Source organism: Esox lucius, chromosome 10 (assembly GCF_011004845.1).
Source record: "Esox lucius isolate fEsoLuc1 chromosome 10, fEsoLuc1.pri, whole genome shotgun sequence".
NCBI classification, from domain to species: Eukaryota; Metazoa; Chordata; class Actinopteri; order Esociformes; family Esocidae; genus Esox; species Esox lucius.
In genome coordinates, this window is record NC_047578.1 from 4,600,148 (window position 1) to 4,625,881 (window position 25,734).

At 42.3% G+C, this 25,734-nt stretch overlaps 3 protein-coding genes and 1 long non-coding RNA gene across 6 annotated transcripts; all 4 read right to left on the reverse strand.

The window, feature by feature from the left end:
* Window positions 1-7,269: 7,269 nt before the first annotated feature.
* On the reverse strand, window positions 7,270-9,298 carry LOC117595006 (CD209 antigen-like protein E). Its single transcript, XM_034294899.1, has 6 exons — window positions 9,287-9,298; window positions 9,065-9,148; window positions 8,862-8,909; window positions 8,204-8,358; window positions 7,968-8,083; window positions 7,270-7,841 (listed from the first exon to the last, which is right to left on the reverse strand). The coding sequence occupies exons 2-6, from the start codon at window positions 9,126-9,128 to the stop codon at window positions 7,667-7,669; spliced, it is 558 nt and encodes a 185-aa protein (XP_034150790.1). The 5' UTR covers window positions 9,129-9,148; window positions 9,287-9,298; the 3' UTR covers window positions 7,270-7,666.
* A 6,739-nt stretch (window positions 9,299-16,037) lies between these two features.
* LOC105030280 (CD209 antigen-like protein C) lies at window positions 16,038-19,844 on the reverse strand. Of its 3 annotated transcripts, none has more exons than XM_020050194.2 (7): window positions 19,674-19,844; window positions 18,754-18,882; window positions 18,529-18,627; window positions 18,304-18,351; window positions 17,446-17,522; window positions 17,187-17,296; window positions 16,038-16,460 (listed from the first exon to the last, which is right to left on the reverse strand). In XM_020050194.2, exons 1-7 carry the CDS (start codon window positions 19,753-19,755, stop codon window positions 16,289-16,291), a joined length of 717 nt encoding a protein of 238 aa, XP_019905753.2. In that variant the 5' UTR covers window positions 19,756-19,844; the 3' UTR covers window positions 16,038-16,288. The 3 variants fall into 3 exon arrangements, with proteins under 3 accessions (XP_019905753.2, XP_034150785.1, XP_034150786.1); XM_034294894.1 differs by having other exon boundaries at window positions 17,446-17,591; XM_034294895.1 differs by lacking the exon at window positions 19,674-19,844 and having other exon boundaries at window positions 17,446-17,591; window positions 18,529-18,605; window positions 18,754-19,023.
* A 1,096-nt stretch (window positions 19,845-20,940) lies between these two features.
* On the reverse strand, window positions 20,941-24,140 carry stmnd1 (stathmin domain containing 1). Its single transcript, XM_010904024.5, has 6 exons — window positions 24,065-24,140; window positions 23,457-23,691; window positions 22,774-22,912; window positions 22,536-22,666; window positions 22,148-22,276; window positions 20,941-21,781 (listed from the first exon to the last, which is right to left on the reverse strand). Exons 2-6 carry the CDS (start codon window positions 23,520-23,522, stop codon window positions 21,479-21,481), a joined length of 768 nt encoding a protein of 255 aa, XP_010902326.2. The 5' UTR covers window positions 23,523-23,691; window positions 24,065-24,140; the 3' UTR covers window positions 20,941-21,478.
* A 121-nt stretch (window positions 24,141-24,261) lies between these two features.
* On the reverse strand, window positions 24,262-25,040 carry LOC109616211. The gene is made up of 3 exons (XR_002197324.2): window positions 24,838-25,040; window positions 24,547-24,658; window positions 24,262-24,408 (listed from the first exon to the last, which is right to left on the reverse strand). It is a non-coding gene; the product is annotated as an uncharacterized LOC109616211 (long non-coding RNA).
* Between the last annotated feature and the right edge of the window lie 694 nt (window positions 25,041-25,734).

Genomic DNA, 25,734 nt, shown 5'->3' on the forward strand with positions numbered 1-25,734 from the left:
TCCTGCCTGTTGGGCCCTGACCTGAATAACTCGCTGATATGGACACTCGCTGATAAGGTTCACTGGACCTCTGTCTCAGCCCCCAAGGTTTTATGCTGCTATATTATTGTATTATTATATTATTATTGGAGTAGGATCAGTTCTTGTTCATTTAAGGAATGCGCTCTCTAAAAATTCAGGTTCAGGTTGGTGGAGAGTGCCTGCCTCAAGTGGAGGAGTTTAAGTATCTAGGGGTCCTGTTCACGAGTGAGGGAAGGATGGAACGGGAGATTGACAGACGGATCGGTGCAGCTTCTGCAGTAATGCGGTCGATGTATCGGTCTGTCGTGGTGAAGAAAGAGCTGAGCCGCAAGGCGAAGCTATCGATTTACCGGTCAATCTACGTTCCTACTCTCACCTATGGTCATGAGCTTTGGGTCATGACCGAAAGGACAAGATCCCGGATACAGGCGGCCGAAATGAGCTTTCTCCGCAGGGTGGCTGGGCGATCCCTTAGAGATAGGGTGAGAAGCTCGGTCACCCGGGAGGAGCTCAGAGTAGAGCCGCTGCTCCTCCACATCGAGAGGGGTCAGCTGAGGTGGCTTGAGCATCTTTTTCGGATGCCTCCGGAACGCCTTCCTGGGAAGGTGTTCCGGTCCCGTCCCACCGGGAGGAGACCCCGGGGAAGACCTAGGACACACTGGAGGGACTATGTCTCCCGGCTGGCCTGGGAACGCCTCGGTGTCCCCCCGGAAGAGCTAGAGGAAGTGTCTGGGGAGAGGGAAGTCTGGGCATCCCTGCTTAGACTGCTGCCCCCGCGACCCGGCCCCGGATAAGCGCAAGAAGATGGAGATGGAGATGTGATCATTAGAAATTCCTTTTGCAATTATGTTTGCACAGCTGAAAACTGTTGTGCTGATTTAAAGAAGCAAAAAACTAAAAATCTTTAGATTAGTTGAGTATCTGAACCATCATGTGAAGTACAGCAGAGCTTTTAAGAGAAAACAATCCTGCAAGTTTGTGTTTGAGCGATTCCCCATTCAAAACACGCATCAGAACCCACAAAGCAAGTTCATGTTTCAGCATATTTATGGATGTTTTTTGTTTTGTATTACTCTTCAAATATGAATTATACAGACTCGTCCACAGAACATTGTGATAAATGTAGACAAAATAATACATAGCAAGTGATAGTGGTTGAGGGGTATGAATCGTGTGAACTGTTTATAAGACTAAATACGGGACATTTTATAATTTTTTCATGAATGACTTTAGACTTTCTGAAGCTAGCATTTGTCTTTAAATGTGAATCAATTAACATTAATTTGCATTACTTTTGAAAACCCTTCTCAATCGTCTAACCAGTCATCTATTTATAAAAGTCTCACCTGTTTTGGAATTTCTTCTCTTTTCACACATTCTTGGAGAGAGTTCAACATTTCCATAAATGTGGTCGTCCATCATATTCTGTTAAGCTCAAATGCAGTATGTCTACATTCAGATTATCTAACAGTGGTAGACTATGTGAGGAAGTCATAGTATCTTACAAAACATCAACAGGAAATGTCAGTATCTTAGCCTAAGAATTGACCCTGGGGCTAATTTGGCAGCCGGGTTTGAAACCAATGAACAGACAGGACTTGTACATTACACAGTATGTCGCTGCATCCACACATGCAAGTTAAAACTTTATCATGCAAAGAAGAAACTATACATTAAAAACATCCAGAAATGCCAGCGCCTTCTGTGGGCATGAGCTCATTTTAGATGGACTGAGGCGAAGTGGAAAACTGTCCTGTGGTCTAAGGAATCAAAATTTGAGATTCTTTTTGGGAATCATGGACGCTGCGTCCTCCAGGCTTAAGAGGAGAGGGACCATCTGGCATGTTGTCAGCACATCGTTCAAAAGCCAGCATCCATGATCGTATGGGGGTGCATTAGGGCACATACATACACATATATATATACACTCACCTAAAGGATTATACAACCATTTCTAGGGTTTATAAAGAATGGTGTGAAAAGGGAAAAACATCCAGTATGTCCAAATAATATCTGCATTAATGGTGAAATAATAGTTTCCCAACATTTCCTTACCAGCCACCATGGCAACACCAAGATGCTCAATTCTCATTCATCAAGCTAGCAATTTGGCAAGAAAAGTCTCTTGTACATTTCACTGAGGTGTGAAAACAAACACTGAATGTGTTTATAGCTTCTGCAAGCTTGATGACCAGAAATTGAAAGTATAGTTGGTTTGAATGTGCTGTTGCCATTACTCAGCTTATGGCCTCAAGGTGGGAGTAAATGTGGGATGTCCCCTTTAAAAGCCTTGCTATGAATAGGCAGGCTGGCTTATGATCTGCATGCTTGACTCTAATATTATGATATTAAATATTATTGAACTGGATTACTTTTAGCGCGGGCTACTCTGGAGCAAAGGACAATGATCTTGTCTCTTCCCATGCCTTTTAGATGATGTTAAAATAATTTTAAGTTTCTATTCCTTAAAATTCCCTGAACCGGTTCTATGCCCAGTTTTTATTGAATGTGCCTAACATTTATTTTCCTTGTAATCTAAATAACAGGAGCAGCTGCTCCCCCTCAGTCTCTAACCCCCTCCTCGGCCAGCAACGATGCTGTACTGGGCTTCGGGGACAAGTTCAAGAAGCCGCAGGGAGCGTGGGACTGTGAGGTGTGCTTTGTTCAGAACCAAGGGTCAAACCGGCAGTGTGTGGCCTACCAGTCTGCTAAGCCCGGGGCTGAAGTTCAGACCAAAGGTACATGCTGGGAACAGCCATCTTCCTCAAAGCTTTGCTTGTCTTGTTTAGTGAGGGAACGTGTACACCATGAGGTCCATGTGATCTTAGCCAACTGCAGGACTGCTTAGACAATTTCTCCTCCGTTAATAAAGGTGATTATACACTCACCTAAAGGATTATTAGGAACACCTGTTCAATTTCTCATGAATGCAATTATCTAATCAACCAATCACATGGCAGTTGCTTCAATGCATTTAGGGGTGTGGTCCTGGTCAAGACAATCTCCTGAACTCCAAACTGAATGTCAGAATGGGAAAGAATAGTGATTTAAGCAATTTTGAGCGTGGCATGGTTGTTGGTGCCAGACGGGCCGGTCTGAGCATTTCACAATCTGCTCAGTTACTGGGATTTTCATGCACAACCATTTCTAGGGTTTACAAAGAATGGTGTAAAAGGGAAAAACATCCAGTATGCGGCAGTCCTGTGGGCGAAAATGCCTTGTTGATGCTAGAGGTCAGAGGAGAATGGGCCGACTGATTCAAGCTGATGGAAGAGCAACTTTGACTGAAATAACCACTCGTTACAACCGAAGTATGCAGCAAAGCATTTGTGAAGCCACAACACGCACAACCTTGAGGCGGATGGGCTACAACAGCAGAAGACCCCACCGGGTACCACTCATCTCCACTACAAATTTGGCGTAAACAGAATGAGAACATAGATCCATCATGCCTTGTTACCACTGTGCATACTGGTTGTGGTGGTGTATTGGTGTGGGGGATGTTTTCTTGGCACACGTTAGGCCCCTTAGTGCCAATTGGGCATCGTTTAAATGCCATTACAGTACTTGCAGCCCATTCAGGTTGCACAGGCAGTCCAGCTCCTCCAGGATGGCACATCAATACATGATGTCGCAAAAGGTTTCCTGCGTCTCAAAAGCATGGAGGAGATACCAGGAGACTTAAAAATCATACAATGGGATTTTCAGGATTTTTGTTTTAGATTCCGTCTTTCACAGTTGAAGTGTACCTATGAAAAAAAATTACATAATATCATGGATTTTTTTCTGTGATACAAGTCAAAAAGTGACACCTTCATATATTCTAGATACATTACACATAAAGTGAAACATTTCATGCCTTTTTTGTTTCAAACTTGATGATTACAGCTTACAGCTCATGGAAATAAAAAATCCAGTATCTCAAAATATTAGATAAACATTTTATAAAATAGAAATGTTGACCTAAAAATAGCTCTAATCTGGTAATTAACTCAAAACATCTGCAAAGGTTTCCTAAGTATGTTAATTTATGCACTCAGTACTTGGTGAGGTGTTACGGAAGCCCAGGTTGCTTTGATAGCAGCCTTCAGCTTGCCTGTGTTGTTGGGTCTGGTGTATCTCATTTTCCTCTTAACAATACCCCATTGATTCTCTATGGGGTTTAAGTCAGGCAAGTTAACTGGCCTATCTAGCACAGTAATACAATGGGCAGCAAACCAGTGACCCGTCATTTTGGCACTGTGGGCAGGTGCCATGCCCTGCTGGAAAAGGAAATCAGCATCTCCATAAAGCTTGTCAGCAGATGCTGCTCGAAAATCTGGTAGACAGCTGCATTGACTCTGGTCTTGATAAAACACAATGGAAAAACTCCAGCAGATGACATGGCACTCCAAATCATCATTGACTGTGGAAACTTCACACTTCAAGCAACTTGGATTCTGTGCCTCTCCACTCTTCCTCCAGACTCTGGGACCTTGATTTTCAAATGAAATGCAAAATGTACTTTCATTTGAGGAGAAGACTTTGGACCCCTGAGCAACGGTCCAGTTCTTTTTCTCCTTCGCCCAGGTAAGACACTTCTGACGTTGTCTCTGGTTCAGGTGTGGCTTGACACTAGGAACGAAACACATGTAGACCATTTCCTGGACATGTCTGTGTGGTGGCTCTGGATGCACTGATTCCAGCATGAGTCCACTCCTTGTGAAGCTCCCCCAAGTTCTTGAATCGGCTTTGCTTGACAATCCTCTAAAGGCTGCGGTCATCCCAGTTGCTTGTGCACCTTTTCCCATCACACTTCCAGTCAACTTAGATGAATACGCTTTGATACAACACACTGCAAACAGCCAGCCCTTTCCTCAATTACTTTCTGTGGCTTGCCCTCCTTGTGGAGGGTGTCAATGAGTGTCTCCTGGACAGCTGTCAGCAGTCTTCACCATGATTGTGGTTGTGTTTACTGAAGACTCGGGGAGTTAATTAGCTGATTAGTGCTCTTCTCAAGTTGACATTTCGGTATTGTAAAATGTTTATTCTAATATTTTGAGATTCAGAATTTATGAACTGTAAGCCGTAATAATCGAGATGGAAACAGAAAAGGCTTGAAATATTTCACTTGATGTGTAATGAATCTAGAATATAGGAAGGGGTCACTTTATTTGAATGACAGGAAAAAATAAACCACAGGGTAGTTTTCTTGAGTAGTTTGATAAGACTAGTAAAGCTTGTCTGAACAGAGAAAATATGAGAGGAGACCACATACTTGCAAACCCACTGACTAACCACTGTCTGCTGGTTTCCTGATTACCTTTACTTCCTCACCTAACCACCATTTTGACCGCTCTCACCAGTATCCCAGCTCCTGTAGAGAAAAGTTAACACGACTATTTAGCAGACAATGTTGGTGTCCTGCTGAGGTACGGTGTGTCCATCTACCAGTAGTACAGTCATTGTCCAGTGCTTTTGGGGGATGTATCTGTGACGGCTGCTCCGCGTGACGCTGCGAGCTCTCTCCCTCTCCGGTGCTCCACTTCGCAGGTGTACTAACCAAAATGTGTCTCTCTTTCCTATTTGTACAGACATTTTCCATTGCTAAGCCCAACTCAGGGCTTGGGTAGTTTACAATGTTACACTGAGGACAGAGCTGTTAAACTGGACAGTTTTACCACCTCAGACTTAGCAGATAAAACCCAAGATAAGCCACATAGCTATATCTACTGTATTTCCAGTGTAACATTGGCATATGCCCCTGGCATAAAGCATTATTCTCCCCTCACTGTCCACTTATAAAAGCATTATTCTCCCCTCACTGTCCAGTTATAAAAGCATTATTCTCCCCTCACTGTCCACTTATAAAAGCATTATTCTCCCCTCACTGTCCAGTTATAAAAGCATTATTCTCCCCTCACTGTCCACTTATAAAAGCATTATTCTCCCCTCACTGTCCAGTTATAAAAGCATTATTCTCCCCTCACTGTCCACTTATAAAAGCATTATTCTCCCCTCACTGTCCAGTTATAAAAGCATTATTCTCCCCTCGCTGTCCATTTATTAAAGTACTGTTGCCAATTCAAAACACATGTAAATTTGAAGCACACACATATTACGTCTCTCTTTATTTCTTTATTCATTGATTAAACATGCACATTTAAATTCAGCATTTACTCATTACTTATGCATAGAAAAAATAAAAAATAAGAATACACAAATGAATTGTGTGGACAGGCTTTTGTAAAAAAACAAAATTGTAGGCTATAGTTATATTAACTATATTGACTTCGAATTGCTAGTGATGTGACAGACGTGAGTCCCTATTGAAGTGGATGAAGCTTCCGTACATTTCAGGGTGGTTGCGGTCGGTTGGTGACCCTTTGGTTGATGCTTGGCAATGTTGGTGGATTGATTTCCTGCCTGTTGGGCCCTGTCCGGGGCCTCCTCCGGATAGGGCCACACTGTCACTGAACCCCCCCCGTCTAAGCCCCAAGGTTTTACGCTGCTATATTAATGTGCCAGGGGGAGTAGGGTCAGTTCTCCTTCTCCACTGTAAATCCTTGTAAACCTAAGGAAAGCGCTCTCTAAATGTTCTTGTCTACTGCTCCTTTCAAACTTAGGAGGACATGCTGCCATTCTGATAGCTAGCCCCCCTCCACCCGGTTGTCCCTGTCCTTGTCCACCTGGTCATGCTTCTGACCTGGATTAGGTTTTATAGACTCTGGACACAGCAGACACGCATTTATTAATTATTACAACTAAAAATTGTTCACCCGGCACAGCCAGAAGAGGACTGCCCACCCTTCCGAGCCTGGTTCCTCTCAAGGTTTCTTCCTAAATTTCAGCCCCTAGTGGGTTTTTCATCTGTGCTTCAACACTGTTGTTGCTTGCTCCTTGGGGTTTCAGGCTGGGTGTTTTGTAAAAGCACTGCTGATTTTAAAAAACATTGAAATCAAACAATAATTCAAGTTTGATAGCTGCAGTGTTTCATTTAATATTTATTGTCTACTGCTCCGTATTTGCTATTTACACATCAGCCAGCAGAGAGTAGAAGAGGGCTGCAAATGAAGTTCCACTCATGACTTGTTTTTAAAAACAGTAAGCTACTAACATGTTTCCAAAAGCTGGGGTGCCGGAAAATGATAGTTAAAAAACAGATTCATGTTGTAAAACGACATAGCGTAAAATGTTATTATTAATCTGTAGAAATATGTCAATTTACTTAAAATAAATCATATTCCTGTAATTTCACAAGAACCCATTTTCTCCCCCATATTCCTCCATTTGTTGCTGTCATCATAAGCTTTTAAAAATGTTTGTTCTTCATGTTTATAGCATTTATACATCAGCTATTTGTATTTTGATTACTCACGCCTTACTAACATCTACCAAATACAATGTGGCAGAAATATGCAAGAGTCAGAGCTGTCAGAAAAGACCAAAGAATTGTCAAAAATGGCCAAAACATATCATATAAAACAGCAAAGCATACCAACTAGAATCATCTTCATTTCTATGTTTGGCACACAAACACAAACATATAAACTGCAAAAAAAGAGTACAAGTTGTAATAATTAGCAAATGCTACGCGGAAAATGAGGTCTAACATTAAACATTAAAAAGTGAAATATTCCCTAAAAGATAAGAGATAAAAGAGATCTTAATTGGCACCAAGCGTCTGGCAGACAAATCTCTTAAATGTTTTACAAGAGGCATCAAACCACATATTGTTTACATCTCCTTCAGTCCCCAGAGCAGCACAGTTCTCCCCCGAAGTATCCACCTGGGTCCAGTTATCAGGCTCACTTTTCTCTCCTGATCTTAAATACCAGAATCTGTTTGCCAAGGAAAAACATGTTTCTTAATGGTCTAACACTTATTTGCTTTTAGTTTTTTAGTTTTTGTTTTCATAGTCTGTAATTATTTCTTATATTTTGTTAAATATTTTCACATTCACTTACTGCACTCCAGTCTGATTCAGAGGTTTGTTGTCCACCCAGAGCCACCGTCCTTCAGTCTCCAAGTCATTCAGTCCAATCCAGTGTGTCCTGTACTTGATGCTTGAATGCAAAGAATTCTGGAAAAAATAGTTGGTATTCAAATTGGTATCTATATCATAAAACAATATTTTCACTTTTTATAAGCCCATTCAAGTCTTCAACTTGTCTCTCTTTCATGTCTCTTTCCTCTTTGTCACCTGTTCCTCTCGGCTATTGATGATGACCAGGTGACCTCCCATAGAGACACAGTGATCCCGACTCTGAGTCCAGTTCATCTGATCAGTAGAGAAGAAGTAGCATTTCCCTCCACGAGACACCCAGCCCTCAGCACAGGATCTACAACCTTTGACCTCTGATTGAAAGAAAACAAACATTCAGAAAAATATGTTAATGTCCTCAAGGACATAATACATTTCGCAGCTACCAAAATGTGAATATTGAACTTCAAGTCTAAATACAGGTTTTTAAATAATTATTATGAATGTTTTTGTTTCTCTTTCCCTTACAGTAAAGCAGAATACATAATAATGCACTGATTTTGACAGAGAATTTTGTTTATCAAAGTGCCATATTTGAGTAATTTTTTTAATTCCAGTATGTCCCTATTAACAGTTGATTAAGCACAATTATTTTAATCATTTGACAGCATTATTATTTATTCATGTGTATATATCTAAAATATAGTGTTGTGTTGTTTAGGATGATTTAGCTTATTATGAAAAAATGTTAGTGGTTGCAAACACCACCTAAAATGCTGTTACAAAGGCTCATATTCAAACCTGATGTAATTGATTGTTTTGATATTTGAAACTTTAACATTCAAGACTCTGGTGGACAGAGATAGACCCCACATACCTGTTAGCTTGGTTGACTTTGGTGTAGAGCAGGTAGGAAGCACAATTTCTGGATGATGAAGATAAAATATCAAATAGTGAGTTGTTCTTATCCTACTGGACATACCATCAAATACATGCATATTCAGACCTCCATCATTTGCATATTTATACTTAATTATAACATTAACATTGTTGTCAGTAGCTATGATTATTCTAACTCACCTGTCACTTTGGCTAATGCTGTAGTTACTAGATGACTGTCCTCTGTCTCCAGGAGTGAATTCATTTGGTTGCAGTTACTGACATCTACTTAAAGAACCACATTTACAAACATGCAAGTACATTTTATATATGTCCAAACTATTTTGGTGCGTAACAAATACACATGCAAAGGATGTTAAATAGATATTAAAACAAGACCAAACTGAATGCAGATTAACTCACAGAGGCTAGCCACAACCCCCAGAGCACAGAGAGAACAGAGCAGGCTGAGACTGAGAACAACCAACAGGACCTGGATCCCTCTGGAGAAAGACGCTGTTACCCCAGGATGAAGAGAGGAGACTGGGGGTCCTAGTACCAAAAGAAGGATGTTTTTATATGTACACCGGGGGAGAAAATCCTGGAAAACAAACTAATTGCTTAATAACTTAATAATTTTATGATTGCCAACCATAGATGATAGACCAGTAGATGGGCAGATCCCCATACTTCAAAAGTGTGGACTAACTCCCCAGAACCCAGGAGAAAGGCAGATCCCCATACATCAGAAGTGTGGACTAACTCCTCAGAACCCAGGAGGAAGGCAGATCCCCATACTTCAGAAGTGTGGACTAACTCCTCAGAACTCCTTTAGATGGACTGAGGCGAAGTGGAAAACTGTCCTGTGGTCTAAGGAATCAAAATTTGAGATTCTTTTTGGGAATCATGGACGCTGTGTCCTCCAGGCTTAAGAGGAGAGGGACCATCTGGCATGTTGTCAGCACATCGTTCAAAAGCCAGCATCCATGATCGTATGGGGGTGCATTAGGGCACATACATACACATATATATATACACTCACCTAAAGGATTATACAACCATTTCTAGGGTTTATAAAGAATGGTGTGAAAAGGGAAAAACATCCAGTATGTCCAAATAATATCTGCATTAATGGTGAAATAATAGTTTCCCAACATTTCCTTACCAGCCACCAAGATGCTCAATTCTCATTCATAAAGCTAGCACATAAAGCTTGTACATTTCACTGAAGTGTGAAAACAAGCACTGAATGTGTTTATAGCTTCTGCAAGCTTGATGACCAGAAATTGAAAGTATAGTTGATTTGAATGTGCTGTTGCCATTACTCAGCTTATGGCCTCAAGGTGGGAGTAAATGTGGGATGTCCCCTTTAAATGCCTTGCTATGAAAAGGCAGGCTGGCTTATGATCTGCATGCTTGACTCTAATATTATGATATTAAATATTATTGAACTGGATTACTTTTAGCGCGGGCTACTCTGGAGCAAAGGACAATGGTCTTGTCTCTTCCCATGCCTTTTAGATGATGTTAAAATCATTTTAAGTTTCTATTCCTTAAAATTCCCTGAACCGGTTCTATGCCCAGTTTTTAATGAATGTGCCTAACATTTATTTTCCTCGTAATCTAAATAACAGGAGCAGCTGCTCCCCCTCAGCCTCTAACCCCCTCCTCGGCCAGCAATGCTGCTGTACTGGGCTTCGGGGACAAGTTCAATCATGGACCGTCTGAATCCAGAACATCCATATCTCTACAAGCTCATTTCTACAGCAACAGAACCACCATGTCTCGCACCAACATTCGTACCAAGGTCAAAGTAGCCTGGATCACGTGTCTTTCCCATTCTAATGTTTGGTTTAACAGCAACTACAGCTCTTGACCACGTCCGCATGATTTAGATATTGAGCTGCCACCTCATGTCGCTGTTTGGCTATTTGCATTACCAGCAGGGGAACCTAATAAAGAAGCCACTGAGTGTACATTATTTATGTTGTTAACAACATTATACATGTTACTTCTGGAGTACCTTGATTATTAATAGTTGTCTAAACAGAAATGAGGTGAGACCACTGTCCAACCACACTCTTCTGGCTTCCTGTTTAGAAGTGTTGCCGACCCGCCCACCCTCAGACCAAACAACCGAAAATAATTTTTGCCAGTAGCCCTACTGCTGAACAGAAAAACTGAAAACGGCAATTTAGCAGACAATTTTGGTGTCCTGCTTATGTACTGCTCAACCACAATGCATGAATAAATAAAATATAGAAAAACATATTGGGAAATATGTGTAAAATTAACACAATAATCTCTGTCCAGATCATGTCATGAGAATATCTAATCATTTCCTATATATTTGAAATACATAAATATATGTGTGGAAATACAGTAAGGTCCAGAAATAATTGGATCCTGAAGTTTTATTTTGAAGGGTTTTATTTTGAACGCCCACGTGGGCAACGACAGTGACACCTGGAGGGGCGTGATTTGGAGGAACGGCCCCCCTGATCTGAACCCGAGCGTGTTCAGTTATTGGACTTCTGTGCTAGTAACAGTTTGTCCATAACAAACACCATGTTCAAGCATAAGGGTGTCCATCAGTGCACGTGGCACCAGGACACCCTAGGCCGTAGGTCGATGATCGACTTTGTTGTCGTTTCATCTGACCTGCGGCCATATGTCTTGGACACTCGGGTGAAGAGAGGGGCGGAGCTGTCAACTGATCACCACCTGGTTGTGAGTTGGATCCGATGGCGGGGGAGGAAGCTGGACAAACTCGGCAGACCCAAGCGTACTGTAAGGGTCTGCTGGGAACGTCTGGCCGAGTCTCCTGTCAGAGAGATCTTTAACTCCCACCTCCGGCAGAGGTTCGACTGGATCCCGAGGGAGGCTGGAGATATTGAGTCAGAGTGGACCATGTTCTCCACCGCCATTGTCGCCATTGAGCTGTGGCCGTAAGGTCTCCGGTGTCTGTCAAGGCGGCAATCCCCGAACCCGGTGGTGGACACCGGAGGGATGCCGTCAAGCTGAAGAAGGAGTCCTATCAGGCCTGGTTGGCTTGTGGGACTCCTGAGGCAGCTGACGGGTACCGACAGGCCAAGCGGACTGCAGCCCGGGTGGTTGTGGAGGCAAAAACTCAGACCTGGGAGGAGTTCGGTGAGGCCATGGAGAAGGACTATCGGCTGGCCTCGAAGAGATTCTGGCAAACTGTCCGGCACCTCAGGAGAGTGAAACAGTGCCCTACCAACGCTGTTTACAGTAGAGGTGGGCAGCTGATGACCTCAACTGGGGATGTCGTCGGGCGGTGGAAGGAGTACTTCAAGGATTTCTTCAATCGTCACGTCTTCCATTGAGGAAGCAGAGGATGAAGGCTCAGAGGTGGACTCGTCCATCACCCGGGCTGAAGTCACAGAGGTGGTCAAGAAACTCCTCGGTGGCAAGGCACCGGGGGTGGATGAGATCCGCCCTGAGTACCTCAAGTCTCTAGATGTTGTGGGGCTGTCTTGGTTGACACGCCTGTGCAACATCGCGTGGCGGTCAGGGACAGTGCCTCTGGGATGGCAGACCGGGGTGGTGGTCCTTCTTTTTAAGAAGGGGGACTGGAGGGTGTGTTCCAACTACAGGGGGATCACACTTCTCAGCCTCCCCGGGAAAGTCTATGCCAGGGTACTGGAGAGGAGAATACGGCCGATAGTAGAACCTCGGATTCAGGAGGAACAGTGTGGTTTTCGTCCGGGCCGTGGAACACTGGACCAGCTCTATACCCTCTACGGGGTGCTGGAAGGTTCATGGGAGTTTGCCCAGCCAATCCACATGTGTTTTGTGGATTTGGAGAAGGCATTCGACTGTGTCCCTCGCGGCATCCTGTGGAGGGTGCTTCGGGAATATGGGGTCCTGGGTCCTTTGCTAAGGGCTGTCAGGTCCCTGTATGACCGAAGCAGTAAGTCAGACTTGTTCCCAGTGCATGTTGGACTCCGGCAGGGCTGCCCTTTGTCGCCGGTTCTGTTCGTAATTTTTACAGACAGAATTTCTAGGCGTAGCCAGGGGCCGGAGGGTGTCAGGTTTGGGGACCACACAATTTCGTCTCTGCTCTTTGCGGATGATGTTGTCGTGTTGGCCCCTTCAAACCAGGACCTTCAGCATGCACTGGGACGGTTTGTAGCCGAGTGTGAAGCGGTGGGGATGAAAATCGGTACCTCCAAATCCGAGGCCATGGTCCTCAGTCGGAAAAGGATGGCTTGCCCACTTGAGGTTGGTGGAGAGTGCCTGCCTCAAGTGGAGGAGTTAAGTATCTAGGGGTCTTGTTCACGAGTGAGGGAAGGATGGAACGGGAGATTGACAGACGGATCGGTGCAGCTTCTGCAGTAATGCGGTCGATGTATCGGTCTGTCATGGTGAAGAAAGAGCTGAGCCCCAAGGGGAAGATCTAGGACATGCTGGAGGGACTATGTCACCCGGCTGGCCTGGGAACGCCTCGGTGTCCCCCCGGAAGAGCTGGAGGAAGTGTCTAGGGAGAGGGAAGTCTGGGCATCTCTGCTTAGACTGCTGCCCCCGCGACCCGGCCCCGGATAAGCGCAAGAAGATGGATAGATGGAAGTTTTATTTTAGATGTTTACCAAAATATATTCAAGTAACATTTAAATAATGAATACGGGCTTAAGGTGCAGACTCTCTGCTTTAATTTGAGGGAATTCACATCCATTGGAGGAAGGGTTTAAGAAGAACAGCTCTTTTATATGCAGCCCCCTCTTTTTCAAGGGACCAAAAGTAATTGGACAAATGACTCAAAAGCTGTTTGATGGATGGGTGTGCGCTATTCCTTCATTATTTCTTCATCAATTAACAGTTAAAAGGTCTGTGGCATTCAAATTTGTAAGCAGTTGCTGTCAACCCACAACATGCTGTCAAAGGAGTTCTCAATGCAAGTGAAACAGGCCATTTTTAGGCTGCAAAAAAAAATCCTTTAGTGAGATAGCAGGAACATTAGGAGTGGGCAAATCAACAGTTTGGTGCGTTCTGAGTAAATAAGAACACCCTGGTGAGCTCTGCAACACAAAAAGGCCTGGATATCCTTGGAAGACAACAGTGGTGGATGATCATAGGATCCTTTCCATGGTAAAGAAAAACCCCTTCACAACATCCAGCCAAGTGAAGAACACTCTCCAGGAGGTAGGCATATCATTATCCAAGTTTACCATAAAGAGAAGACTTCACAAGAGCAAATACAGAGGGTTCACCACAAGGTGCAAACCATTCATAAGCCTCAAGAATAGAATGGCCAGATTTTGCCAAAAAACATCTAAAAAAGCCAACCCAGTTCTGGAACAGTATTCTTCAGCAGATGAAACTAAGATCAACCTGTACCAGAAAGATGGGAAGAAAGAAGTATGGAGAAGGCTTGGATGGGCTCATGATCCGGAGCATACCACATCACGCGAAACGCGGTGGAGGCAGTGTGATTGTATGCGCATGCATGGCTTCCAATGGCACTGGGTCACTAGTGCAGAGGTTCCCAAACTAGGGGTCACGACTCCATGTGGGGTCACCTGATATGAAAATGGGGTAGGGGGAGAATGTTTTACAATTGAATCTCATAGTCTCAAATGAAAAAATAAAAGTTATGGTTTGGATATTAAGTTGTTGCCACATGATTGGCAATGTGTCTATTTGCCCACAGGTACAGGTGCATCTAAAAAAAAAATTATATCATGGATTTTTTTCTGTAATACAAGTCAAAAAGTGACACCTTCATATATTCTAGATTCATTACACATAAAGTGAAACATTTCATGCCTTTTTTGTTTCAAACTTGATGTTTCAAACTTGATGTGCCACTCCACTCTTCCTCCAGACTCTGGGACCTTGATTTTCAAATGAAATGCAAAATGTACTTTCATTTGAAGAGAAGACTTTGGACTCCTGAGCAACGGTCCAGTTCTTTTTCTCCTTCGCCCAGGTAAGACACTTTTGACGTTGTCTCTGGTTTAGGTAAAATTGATCTTGGGTAGCCACATATTGTACATACATACACACTTACACAGATAAACATATACACACACATGCATTTACCAACTTATGCTGCTTAGATTTCATTCTGATATTTATTGTATATGTCATTTAGCCAGGAGCGCGACAGTGTGATTTGTTTTTCTATAATTTCAACAAAAGCAGTGACAGCAAGTTCAAAGATCCATTTACACCAATCAGCCATAACATTAAGACCACTGAATCTCGTTATCATGGCACCTGTCAGGGGGTGGGACATATTAGGCAGCAAGTGAACATTCGGTCCTCAAAGTTGATGTTTTAGAAGCAGGAAAAATGGGCAAGTGTAAGGATCTGAGCGACTTTGACAAGGGCCAAATTGTGATGGCTGGACTGGGTCAGAGCATCTTAAAAATGCAGCCCTGGTGGGGTGTTTCCGGTCTGCAGTGGTCAGTATCTACTGAAAGTTGTCCAAGGAAAAGTGGTGAACCGGCAACAGGGTAATGGGTGGCCAAGGCTCATTGATGCACGTGGGTAGCAAAGGCTGGCCTGTGTGGTCTGATCCAAAAGACGAGCAACTGTAGCTCAAATTGCTGAAAAAGTGAATGCTGGTACTGATAGAAAGGTGTCAGAACACACAGTGCCTTGCAGTTTGTTGCGTATGGGGCTGCGTGGCCGTAGACCAGTCAGGGTGCCCATGCTGACCCCTGTCCACTGCAGAAAGCGCCTACAATGGCCACATGAGCATCAGAACTGGACCAGGGGGGCAACGGAAGAAGGTGGCCTGATCTGATGAATAAAATGTTCTTTTAGCACCACGTGAATGGCTGGGCATGTGTTGCTTTACCTGGAGGACACATTGAACAAGGATGCACTATGGGAAGAATGCAAGCCGGCGGAGGCAGTGTGATGCTTTGGGCAATGTTCTGCTGGGAAACCTTGGGTCCTGCCATTCATGTGGAGGTTACTTTGACACGTACCACCTACCTGAGCATTGTTGCAGACCATGTGCACCCTTTCATGGCAACGGTATTCCCTGATGGCATTGGCCTCTTCAACAGGATAATGCGCCCTGCCACAAAGCAAAAATGGTTCAGGAACGGTCTGAGGAACACAACAACGAGTTCAAGGTGTTGACTTGGCCGCCAAATTCCCCAGATCTCAATCCAATCCATCTATGGGATGTGCTGGAAAAACGGGTCCGATCCATGGAGGCCCCGCCTCACAACTTACAGGACTTAAAGGATCAAAGGTGTATACAACTGTCATGAGTGTATAGAAAAAACGCTCTACAAAGCGTACTCACAGAATATCAAGATGATGTTTGCATCCAAAGAAGAGATCACAAATGGATTCAGTTTCCAGGCTGCCAGTAAAAAATGTTCTTGCAATATTTGTGCTATGAACTCAGAAATACAATTATAACAGAGCTGAAAGATTAGCATCTTAATTAACACTAAGTCCCTCACAGACAAATGCATGCAATTCTCCACAAGGAGCATCCACCCAGCCAGAATAGCCCTCAGGGTTAGATAGTCTAGCACAGTTCTCCCCTGAAGGGTCATCCTTCTTTGAGTTATTAGGCTCGGATACTCCTCCTCCCCATTTGATCCAGAAACTGTGGTTGTATGAAGGAAAAGAAAAACATGGTCCCACATTAAATTATGTTGAGGTTAGAAATGTTTCATGATGCCTTCATAAGCACTAGATACATAAGTTACAAAACATTTGTAACCCTATGTCACAGTTTATAAAGGGTTCATAAATGTGGCATGACAAGGCTTTTTGCATTGCATGCAGGAAAAGAGTGAAGATACATTTAATAAAAACAAAGACTTTAAAAACTTTTTCCTGTTGAAACAAGTTCAGTCATCACCCATTAATATTATGTACAGTATCTCACAAAAGTAAATAAACCCCTCACATTTTTGCTAATATTTGATTATATCTTTTCGTGTGACAACACTGAAGAAATGACACTTTGCTACAATGTAAAGTAGTGAGTGTACAGCTTGTATAACAGTGTAAATTTGCTGTACCCTCAAAATAACTCAACACACAGCCATTAATGGCAACAAAGGTGAGTATACCCCTGTGAAAATGTCCAAACAAGCTTAACACTCATTACTTTACATTGTAGCAAAGTGTCATTTCTTAAGTGCTGTGACATGAAAAGATATAATCAAATATTTGCTAAAATGTGAGGGGTGTACTAACTTCTGTGAGATACTGTATGTGTGTGTTAGTGGCAGGCATTTGGTTGATATATTATTCAAATGTTGGTCCATTTAAGTTAATATTTACTGTAATTTACTGTAACTTAGTTATGTTCTCATTAACTCACTTCACTCCAGTTTGACTCAGAGGTTTGTTGTCCACCCAGAGCCACCATCCTTCAGTCTCAAAGTCATTCAGTCCAATCCACGAATTAACATTCATTGACCTTAAAAATGTCTGGGGAAATCAGGGTTGAAAACAAATTCTATTGTTAGACCTAACTGGACATAGTTCTGTGACCTTTAACTTGCTCATCTGTTCTGGGAATATACAAAGAAAACACAGGTAGGATTTAAGATAAAGATTGTCTTGATCATCTTGGTCACCTGTTCCTGTTGGCTGTTGATGATGACCAGGTGACCTCCCATAGAGACACAGTGATCCCGACTATGAGTCCAGTTCACTGCATCATTAGAGAAGAAATAGCATTTCGCACCATGAGAAACCCAGCCGTCAAGACAGGATTTACAACCTTTGAAAACACATTCAGAAAAACATGTCAATGTCCTCAAGGAAATAATATATTCTGTAGCTATCAAAATATACATTTAGAAAATCATGGGCTAACTGCCTGCACAAGTTGAAACCCCCCGGGCAAATGTTTGTTGAAACAGCTAATTACAGTGGCTACGCTACTAATATGTTGGGTGACTGGACAATTAACAAAAAGTAAAGTAAGTTAGCTAGGAGTGTTTAGATAATGAAATGACACCGTGCTAGTGATGCATACGTGAACATTGAACTTTAGGTCTAAATGAATGCTTTAAAATAATTTTGATAAACTTTTTTGTGTTGACCTTTCCCTTGCAATAATGCTCAACATGTCTAAAAACACTCATTTTGAAACAATGAGTTTTATTTAAGGCCAGATTTGAGTAAATTCAGAAATTGCAGTTGGTCACGATTAAATAGAAAATACAATGCGATTAATTACATATAATTAAAATAATTTGACAGCATTACTATTAAATCTTGGGGATATTTCGGGGCCTTCAATAGATAGTGTAGATTGTTGTTTAGGATGATGTAGCCTAAAATGAAGCATTTTTTGTGGTTCCAAGATCTCATACACCACCTAAAATGCTGTGGTAAAGGTGCATATTCAAACCTGACAAATGAGATTTTTTTAGTATTTAAAACATTAACATTCATGACTCTGGTGGACAGTGATAGGCCCAACTTACCTATTAGCTTGGTTGACTTTGCTGCAGAGCGGGTAGGAAGTGGAATATCTGGTTGAGGGAAATTAAATTGCAAATTCTGAGTTATTCTTATCCTACTGGACATAGCATAAACATATGCTTATTGAGACCTCCATCATTTGTATATTATATATAAAAATGTATGTTAAAGTACACATAAATATAACGTCAACATTGTTGACAAAGAGAGTGACGGTTGAAACTCACCGGTCATTTTGGCTGATGCTGTAGCGCCCAGGTGACCGTCCTTTGTCTCCAGCAGTGAATCTATTTGGTTGTTCTCACTGACATATAAAGAACCACATACTAACAAATATGCAAATAAATGTTATACATGTCCCAGCTATTTTGACATGTAACAAATACACAAGCAAAAGATATTAAATACAGTTGATATTAAAACAAGACCAAACTGAATGCAGATTAACTCACAGAGGTAAGTCACAACACCCAGAGCACAGAGAGAACAGAGCAGGCTGAGACTGAGAACAACCAACAGGACCTGGATCCTTCTGGAGGGCGATGTTGTTTCCCTTGGATAAAGAAAGGAACCTGGGTCTGCTAAAACCAACGGACGGATGTTTTAATAGGTACATTGTAAAATAAAAACATAACCAATGACCTAATCAGCATTATTCTTTTATCTGTTGTGGTGGCCAAGTTAATGGATTGCAACTAGTGATAAACAAAATAGATAGACCACTAGATAGGTTGATGTCATATAAAGTCCCTATATATCACAATGGAAGAATTTGACTGCCATCTTACCTGGGATCTGTTCTAAACCATCTACATCACAAACAGAAGTGGCATTTTAAGTTATTTTTAATGGTAAATAACCACTGTCATGAATAACATAATGCGTTCAGAATATTAACAAACAAATCCATTTGAAATTGTTTCAAAACATCTATAATTCACAACACTATGGTCAAATTAAGAAAGATTGTATGCAGAACAGCACTTAAAAACAGTGCAAATGTACGGTATATTCCTTTATTTCCAAAAATAACCTGTGATTTTACATTATAATAGGCTACATGTATGCAAACTATACACACATTTCCTTGTAGAATTTATTATTTTAGTAAGAGCACACTAAACGGGACAAACTAGCTAACTGAATGTAGTCTTCGTTTTTTTCGGCTTTTAAGTTGGTAAACCTTAGAAAGTATTATGACACTGTTATACAAAGCACATTTAAATACAACGAGTGTCAACCACAGTTATGTACAATTAAAGCGATGGGCTAAACATTTTCTTTGAATGTGAATTGATTAACTTTCCTCCACATTACTCATAAAAATCTTGGTTTGAAAAATATTTCAGTCATTTATGAAGAAAAGCCTCACCTATTTTGGAATTTCTTCTGTTTCCACTCTTTCTTGTAGAGAGCTCGAAATTATAATTTCCATAAATGTGATTGTCCGTCATTTTATCTAAGAGTGGAAGACTATGTGAGGATGTTACTAGTGTAGATGTATTGATTATATAAGTTAGTGAATTGTTATAAGCTGTTGTAACCAATGAAACAAAATATTAAATGTTTGTAATATGAACTGAAACTGAAGGATCAAGTAGGAGAATAGGAAACCCTGTTCAAGCGGTTGCCGGGGAGAGAAAGATTTAGTATGTCTGTTTTGTGAGAAACAGGACACAGGTTAGAGACACACACACATAGTCTGACAGGCCAGACAGATACCAGGAGGAGACAAGAAGATGTTTGCGTTTATCCTTATAAGGAATAGAATTGGAACTGGACCAATAGCATACTTGTTCTGTGAATTTAACGACTCTATCTTTTGGGCGTAGTAGAAGTATAAAAATGTTTTGAATGTTGATCCTTAGACATTGTGCGGCGACACGTGTCTCCAGAAGCTTCTGTAATAAATGGACGTATAATTACGGTAATTGCCCTGACTCCCGGTGTTTTATTCTCCTTTCCAACAAACCAACTCGGGGAAGTGTTAGACTTCAACACTAGCAAGGAATAATAGTAAGCTATCTTACAAAACCTCAACAGGCGATGTCAGTAACTTCGTAAGTAGAACGTTGTGGCATGCAGTTTCAGGTTAAACTCGAATTAACATTGAATTACCACCACGCGTGTGAACACAACAATGACAAAAATAAAACGCCGGCTTAAGGAGATTTACGTATTAAAGGTATCTTAAACATAAAATGTAACTTTCAACAAAACTTTGGTCAGTCAGGTAGGATCTCTCCGCTGGACGTCTGAAGTTGCTCGCGTAGCTGATCTGCATACAGTGCTGGAATCATTGGCAGGTTCCGTCTACAATGACAGTGTGCTTCAGTGCGGTACATTATTACATTATCAGGAGCTCAAGAACCCTGAGAAGTATTTTAACGCGACAGATAATCTGTATACCAAGAAAATGCAATTAATGTGTATGTCATGTCGTATACTCTGTAAAAGGTCAGGACACAACAATAAAAGGTAATTTACTCAGCAACTTAACATCCGTACAAGCAGTTCAGTTTACATACTTCTCATTACTCTCCACTATCGTCATGACGTACGCGCAACGCGCGTGCGAGGGTTTGTGCGCAGTTGCCTGGTGCGATCACATGCCTACATGCGAATAGACAAAAACATACTTTTTATTTCAATTGCTTTTATTTATTAGCTCAGATGGGAGCCAAGTAATAACATCCACTTTTTAGATACTGAAAACCGCAATACACATGATAACGACACAAAGACAATGCATACGTCAGCATACTCTAGTGCATTTTAATTCCATTAAAACAACGCCATATTGTGTCTAAAATAGCTCAGTCCATCATGGCAATGTATATGTAACATAGGTGAGAAAAATCCTTCAACTTTGTAAAACGAAAGGAAAATAAATATCTCCATGAATTCGTTTTTGGGTAATTGGCATTTTCTTTAACTATTTGCAGATACTCTGTGTACAACACACAAACACATCACATATCAGTCTCCCCCTCAACCCAAGCACTCATTCCTACCTAAACCACACCGTTCTCCCTCTCATCCCTCCCTACATCTTATCCTCTCCAGGCCTTGTAATCACCTCCATCCTTGAATCCATCCCTCACCTGTCAGACACTAGTCTCTGACACATAAAACACCATAACAATATTGCGTGAATCAGGTGCTTCCACCCTAGTGCTAAAATATCATTAGCTCAGCCTGTTGAAAGGTTGAGTCATTCTCCACCAGAGAGGCTGAGAGAATTTGCCCACCGCGCTCACTGAGCCCTCCACTCCCTCCGTCCCCTTCTCCCAGGGTCAGGAGTGGTCCTGGATGCCATGGGTCCGGCGGAACCCCTCCTACGGTTGGTGGGATCTCACCAGCAGAGGGGACCTCCACCAGACCCGTCCCACCCCCCTCTCTGGTTGTCGTGGCAGCCACTGGGTTACGGACGCGGGCGGACTTAGTCCTCAGCCTCACTTTCAGCTCCTCCTCTCTGAGCTGAGAGAAACAAAACAAAATGGAGGACTAGGCCACTAGTTTCTGGAACATTTAGTCAGATCTGATGTTTTCAGGGGCCAGAACATAATTATAAACTGACCACAACTGAACCCAGAACGTTGCTCAAACTTAGCCTAAAGAGATTTAGTATTTGAAGATAATCGTTACATACCTTGATTACAATGACAGACGGTCATGTCTTAGAACACATATCCTAAACCAAAGTTACTTAAAAATGTAAAAACAATCCTGCCCCAAATAAAAGAGGTTGCCTTTTGCCAATAACAGCCCTAAACCCTTATTTAACTCACATAACAGGTTTGTACAAACATCTACTCATAGGTCACTTATCTAACACCTGCTCACTTTGCGTCGCCCCTCTGCATGTCTCATCCTCTCCTCAATGTCATCTTTGGTGATCGACTCATTCCTTTTGCCCTTCAGGGACTCCAGGCGAGGAGGCAGCCTACGTTTTGGTGTCTCTGTTCCGTCAATCTGACCAAACACACATGAACCATTAGATCTAACACAAACATTGTCGAAGCATAATAGGCGCACGCTCACATAGCATCCTTAGTGTGATGTGAACTCACAATCTGTTCAAAAAAAAAAAAAAAGACACAATATAAAACAGTCTACTGGAGATTATGAAAAAGGGTGGAACTCCAGATGGACGGCCATCGGATTCGGGGTCCGATTCTGATGCCGCTCCTGAGGCGTGAGACTCAGCTACGCCCTGGCCGACCATACCCACCAGGATATTGTAGGCCTCCCCACTGAGGCGCTCCCTGGGAACGGTCGTGATGAGGCCTTGGCTCAGTAGCTGCTCCAGGATCTCACTGGACTTGGGCCTTTCGACCTCCTGGCACAGGCAAGATCTGTGGGCTTCAAGTGGGACATGGAAACAACAGTGAGGCGTCGCACGAGCACTGGCACACATGTTCACTGGCACATGTTCCCTCGCACACGATCACGCCCAAGCATAGACACACCTGCCAGTGAGGGAAGTACCCTTGCAAGTGTCCCAGGTAAGGCTGGGAACTCTTCAGCTTCCAGGACAACTCCGCTATCTGTGGTGAACTTTGACACGGCTGATTCACCCCTACATCCTTGCTTACTTCCTGTGTCATCCTGTTGGCAGAAATTATAAACTTGTTTCAAATATTATAGAATAAACATGCCAAGCCTACTGGAATTCTTATAAAGATGTGAATGGGGATTTTCTCTATTGAAAAATATATATACAGATAAGAGAGGAGCAGACATTAATAAATAAAAGAAAAAACGTAGACATGAAAAAAACATTTTCCCGACCCCCTGGAAAGGGGGCGGTGTTTGTTTCGAAACGTCATTATTTGTAGATCAAGAATTATTGCATGCGAGTTGTTTTTGTAAAAAGTAGCCATGGAGTTAGTAAATACAAAAAAACTACAAGCAAATCAAACACTCTAGGGTATAAACAAAAATAGTAAAAGCGTTACGAAGTAGCAGCAGCAATTTGGATGAGTGCCATATAATTCCTACAGTCTTATCCGCAAACTTTGTCATCTCTTACGCATGAAACATTTTCACAATACATATAAATGGCTTGTTGCAAAAGCATATACATATAACAAAATTATTGTTCATGAAATCATTACAATGTGGCTACAGTTCTAAAGAAGATATAATCTACCTCTCCATTCAACTCGCCAGACCTCACCGGCTTGACCGCCGTGATTCTGGAGCCGCCGCATCCCATATTTACTTCCGAGTAGTGGTCTGTCAAATTGGTTCTTTACGATCTGTCGAGGATTTCGCGGGGGGGTACGGAGACAAAAGGAATCTCTCTCGCAGTCGCATTCCTTTACACTATCCAAGAGAGCGCAGCCCATGTCGCCAAGGACGCTGCGCGTTACCATGACCGGTTGCTACACTAAATATAACCTGTTAAAACAGGTGACGCCCGGGTCACGCCACAGGTGTGTGTCTGACGCCGTGTCTGGGTGACCGCAAAACACCACCTCACACATTGTCCTCTACTTCAACCTGTTGCAAATATATATGTTATGGTTTCTCCAATCACTTGACTAAAAATGTAATACACAAACAACAAGAGAGGTACATTCATAAAATAAGAGGGGTACACAAGAGAGGTACATTGTTTAATACATGCTATGTAACTGGGGTCATACATGACTGACAGTATCTTTTGGACCCCGGCCATGTAAATTGAGACAGGCGACTAGATTTGAATTCTGTCAGGAATTGGTGAAGCTGTGAGAGGAGGGCGTTCTTGTGCACCTCAGGGTTGTGGTCACACGCAGGAGCAGGAGATGCTCGAGAACCTTCTGGCATAAAAAAACTTCAGCATCAGTAGTCTTTCTGTGAAATAAAATATGAATTAGATAGGCGTGTTACCACTGACCGGCAGAGTCCAAGTAAAAAGTTTAGTAAATCGCGCCAGACACTTTCCTTGTCTTTTCCCACCAAGGCAGTCAGACTGCGTTAGCTTGTGTGAGGGTCAGGGCGGTACTCGTAGCTCAGGCAGAGTGACTGGGGGTCAGAGGTCAGACAGCATAGATTAAGCCCTGTAGCTTCTCCCTTGTCCTTGCAGTTGGCCATCAGAATGGAACGTACGCATAGAGCTATGGAGAAGATGGAGGACGCAATATAAACCATATTGGTGAAACAAACAGCAGAACCGGGAACTTCGTTGACACAGGTGGCTCTCCTAATTAAGCCGCTGACAGGCCGACTAAAACAATGCCCGATTCACACATTACCCTCAGGCTGAAAGGCCAGGGGCAGTGTCCAATCAAGTGGGGTTTTCCCTGGTGCCAGGCTTCAGAAAGTTTGGTTTCATGTCATAAGCTCTCCTACAGAGAAAAGGGAGAACTGTAGAGGATAAAACATGAAATTTTTTACTTGAAGGCATTTGCATTGGCGTTAGTGGAATCGGGACCAAGAATGGTTCCTCAATTCCACATTAGTGATATATATTATTGTTAATGACATTTCAGCCAGTGGCCGTGGCCAAAAGAACTAATCAACCAACTCAAACATAATTAACTTACCACAGCTGAAGCAACAAGTATTACACCGGAAGAACGGAGTAGCAAGTTGATGAACCAAGGTGAAACGGGGCAAACTTAAGAACCCTTTACAATCATTTGCAACTAAACAACTGTGACATAACAATGACATAAGTCTCCAAGTGAACCTTGTGTATTAAGAGTGACATATCTTTCCATTGAACATCTTTCAGAACGTTGAAAACAATGTCCTAGGTCGTTGGGTCACTGCCACTTTGAATGAGGCCATTTGTCATCTTTTTTTTTTTTTTTTTTTATATGGCGCCCATCACCGTTTATACACAAAATTTGTCAACTGTTTTTCAACTCTGTTAGCATATTTAACAAACTGGGGGTCAAAAAGCGACACATCTTACATATGATACTATGTTTATGACAAGATGCCCGTCTAGACTGGAAGCTCCATTTGCAGCTGCAAACAAATTAAGATTCCCACAAATAATGTTTAAAGACCCAATAGAGTTGCTCTTTATTCCTTATAGCTTAAAAACAATGTATTCAGGATCACTAATTATGAATGAGAATCTGTGACCTATCAAACGTCAATACATAATCTGGGTGTTATCTAAAGGCAAAAACAGCTAAACGCCAATTTTTTTTGGTTTCATGGCTGACAAAGAATGGCCGTCACACTTATCCCTGGTCCCTAAACCATTAATGCCGCCTTCCAAACAGCACACTGACCGCAAAACGGCACACTGTAACACCTGAAAATGTTAGTCAAAACAGTAAACAAAACACACACGTCAATGTTTACCACCTGGCGCCGGTCCATTTGACAGACGAGTTCAACTTTGTAGCGGTGGTCCACGCGCCACTACTATAAATATTTTCTTTCAGACCCATACCTTATGAAGGACAACACTTAGACGCATTTCC

Coding starts and splice junctions, on each gene's coding strand:
- LOC117595006 (XM_034294899.1), bottom strand. CDS start 9,128: ATGAATTCACTCCTGGAGACAGAGGACAGTCATCTAGTAACTACAGCA. Junction 8,359..8,861: donor AAAGTCAACCAAGCTAACAG/GTATGTGGGGTC, acceptor TCTTTCAATCAG/AGGTCAAAGGTTGTAGATCC. Junction 7,842..7,967: donor CTGAATCAGACTGGAGTGCA/GTAAGTGAATGT, acceptor CTTGGCAAACAG/ATTCTGGTATTTAAGATCAG.
- LOC105030280 (XM_034294894.1), bottom strand. CDS start 19,755: ATGACGGACAATCACATTTATGGAAATTATAATTTCGAGCTCTCTACA. Junction 18,883..19,673: donor CAGAAGAAATTCCAAAATAG/GTGAGGCTTTTC, acceptor CGTTGGTTTTAG/CAGACCCAGGTTCCTTTCTT. Junction 16,461..17,186: donor CTGAGTCAAACTGGAGTGAA/GTGAGTTAATGA, acceptor ATACAACCACAG/TTTCTGGATCAAATGGGGAG.
- stmnd1 (XM_010904024.5), bottom strand. CDS start 23,522: ATGGGATGCGGCGGCTCCAGAATCACGGCGGTCAAGCCGGTGAGGTCT. Junction 22,913..23,456: donor CTGGCGAGTTGAATGGAGAG/GTAGATTATATC, acceptor TTCTGCCAACAG/GATGACACAGGAAGTAAGCA. Junction 22,667..22,773: donor GGTACTTCCCTCACTGGCAG/GTGTGTCTATGC, acceptor TCCCACTTGAAG/CCCACAGATCTTGCCTGTGC.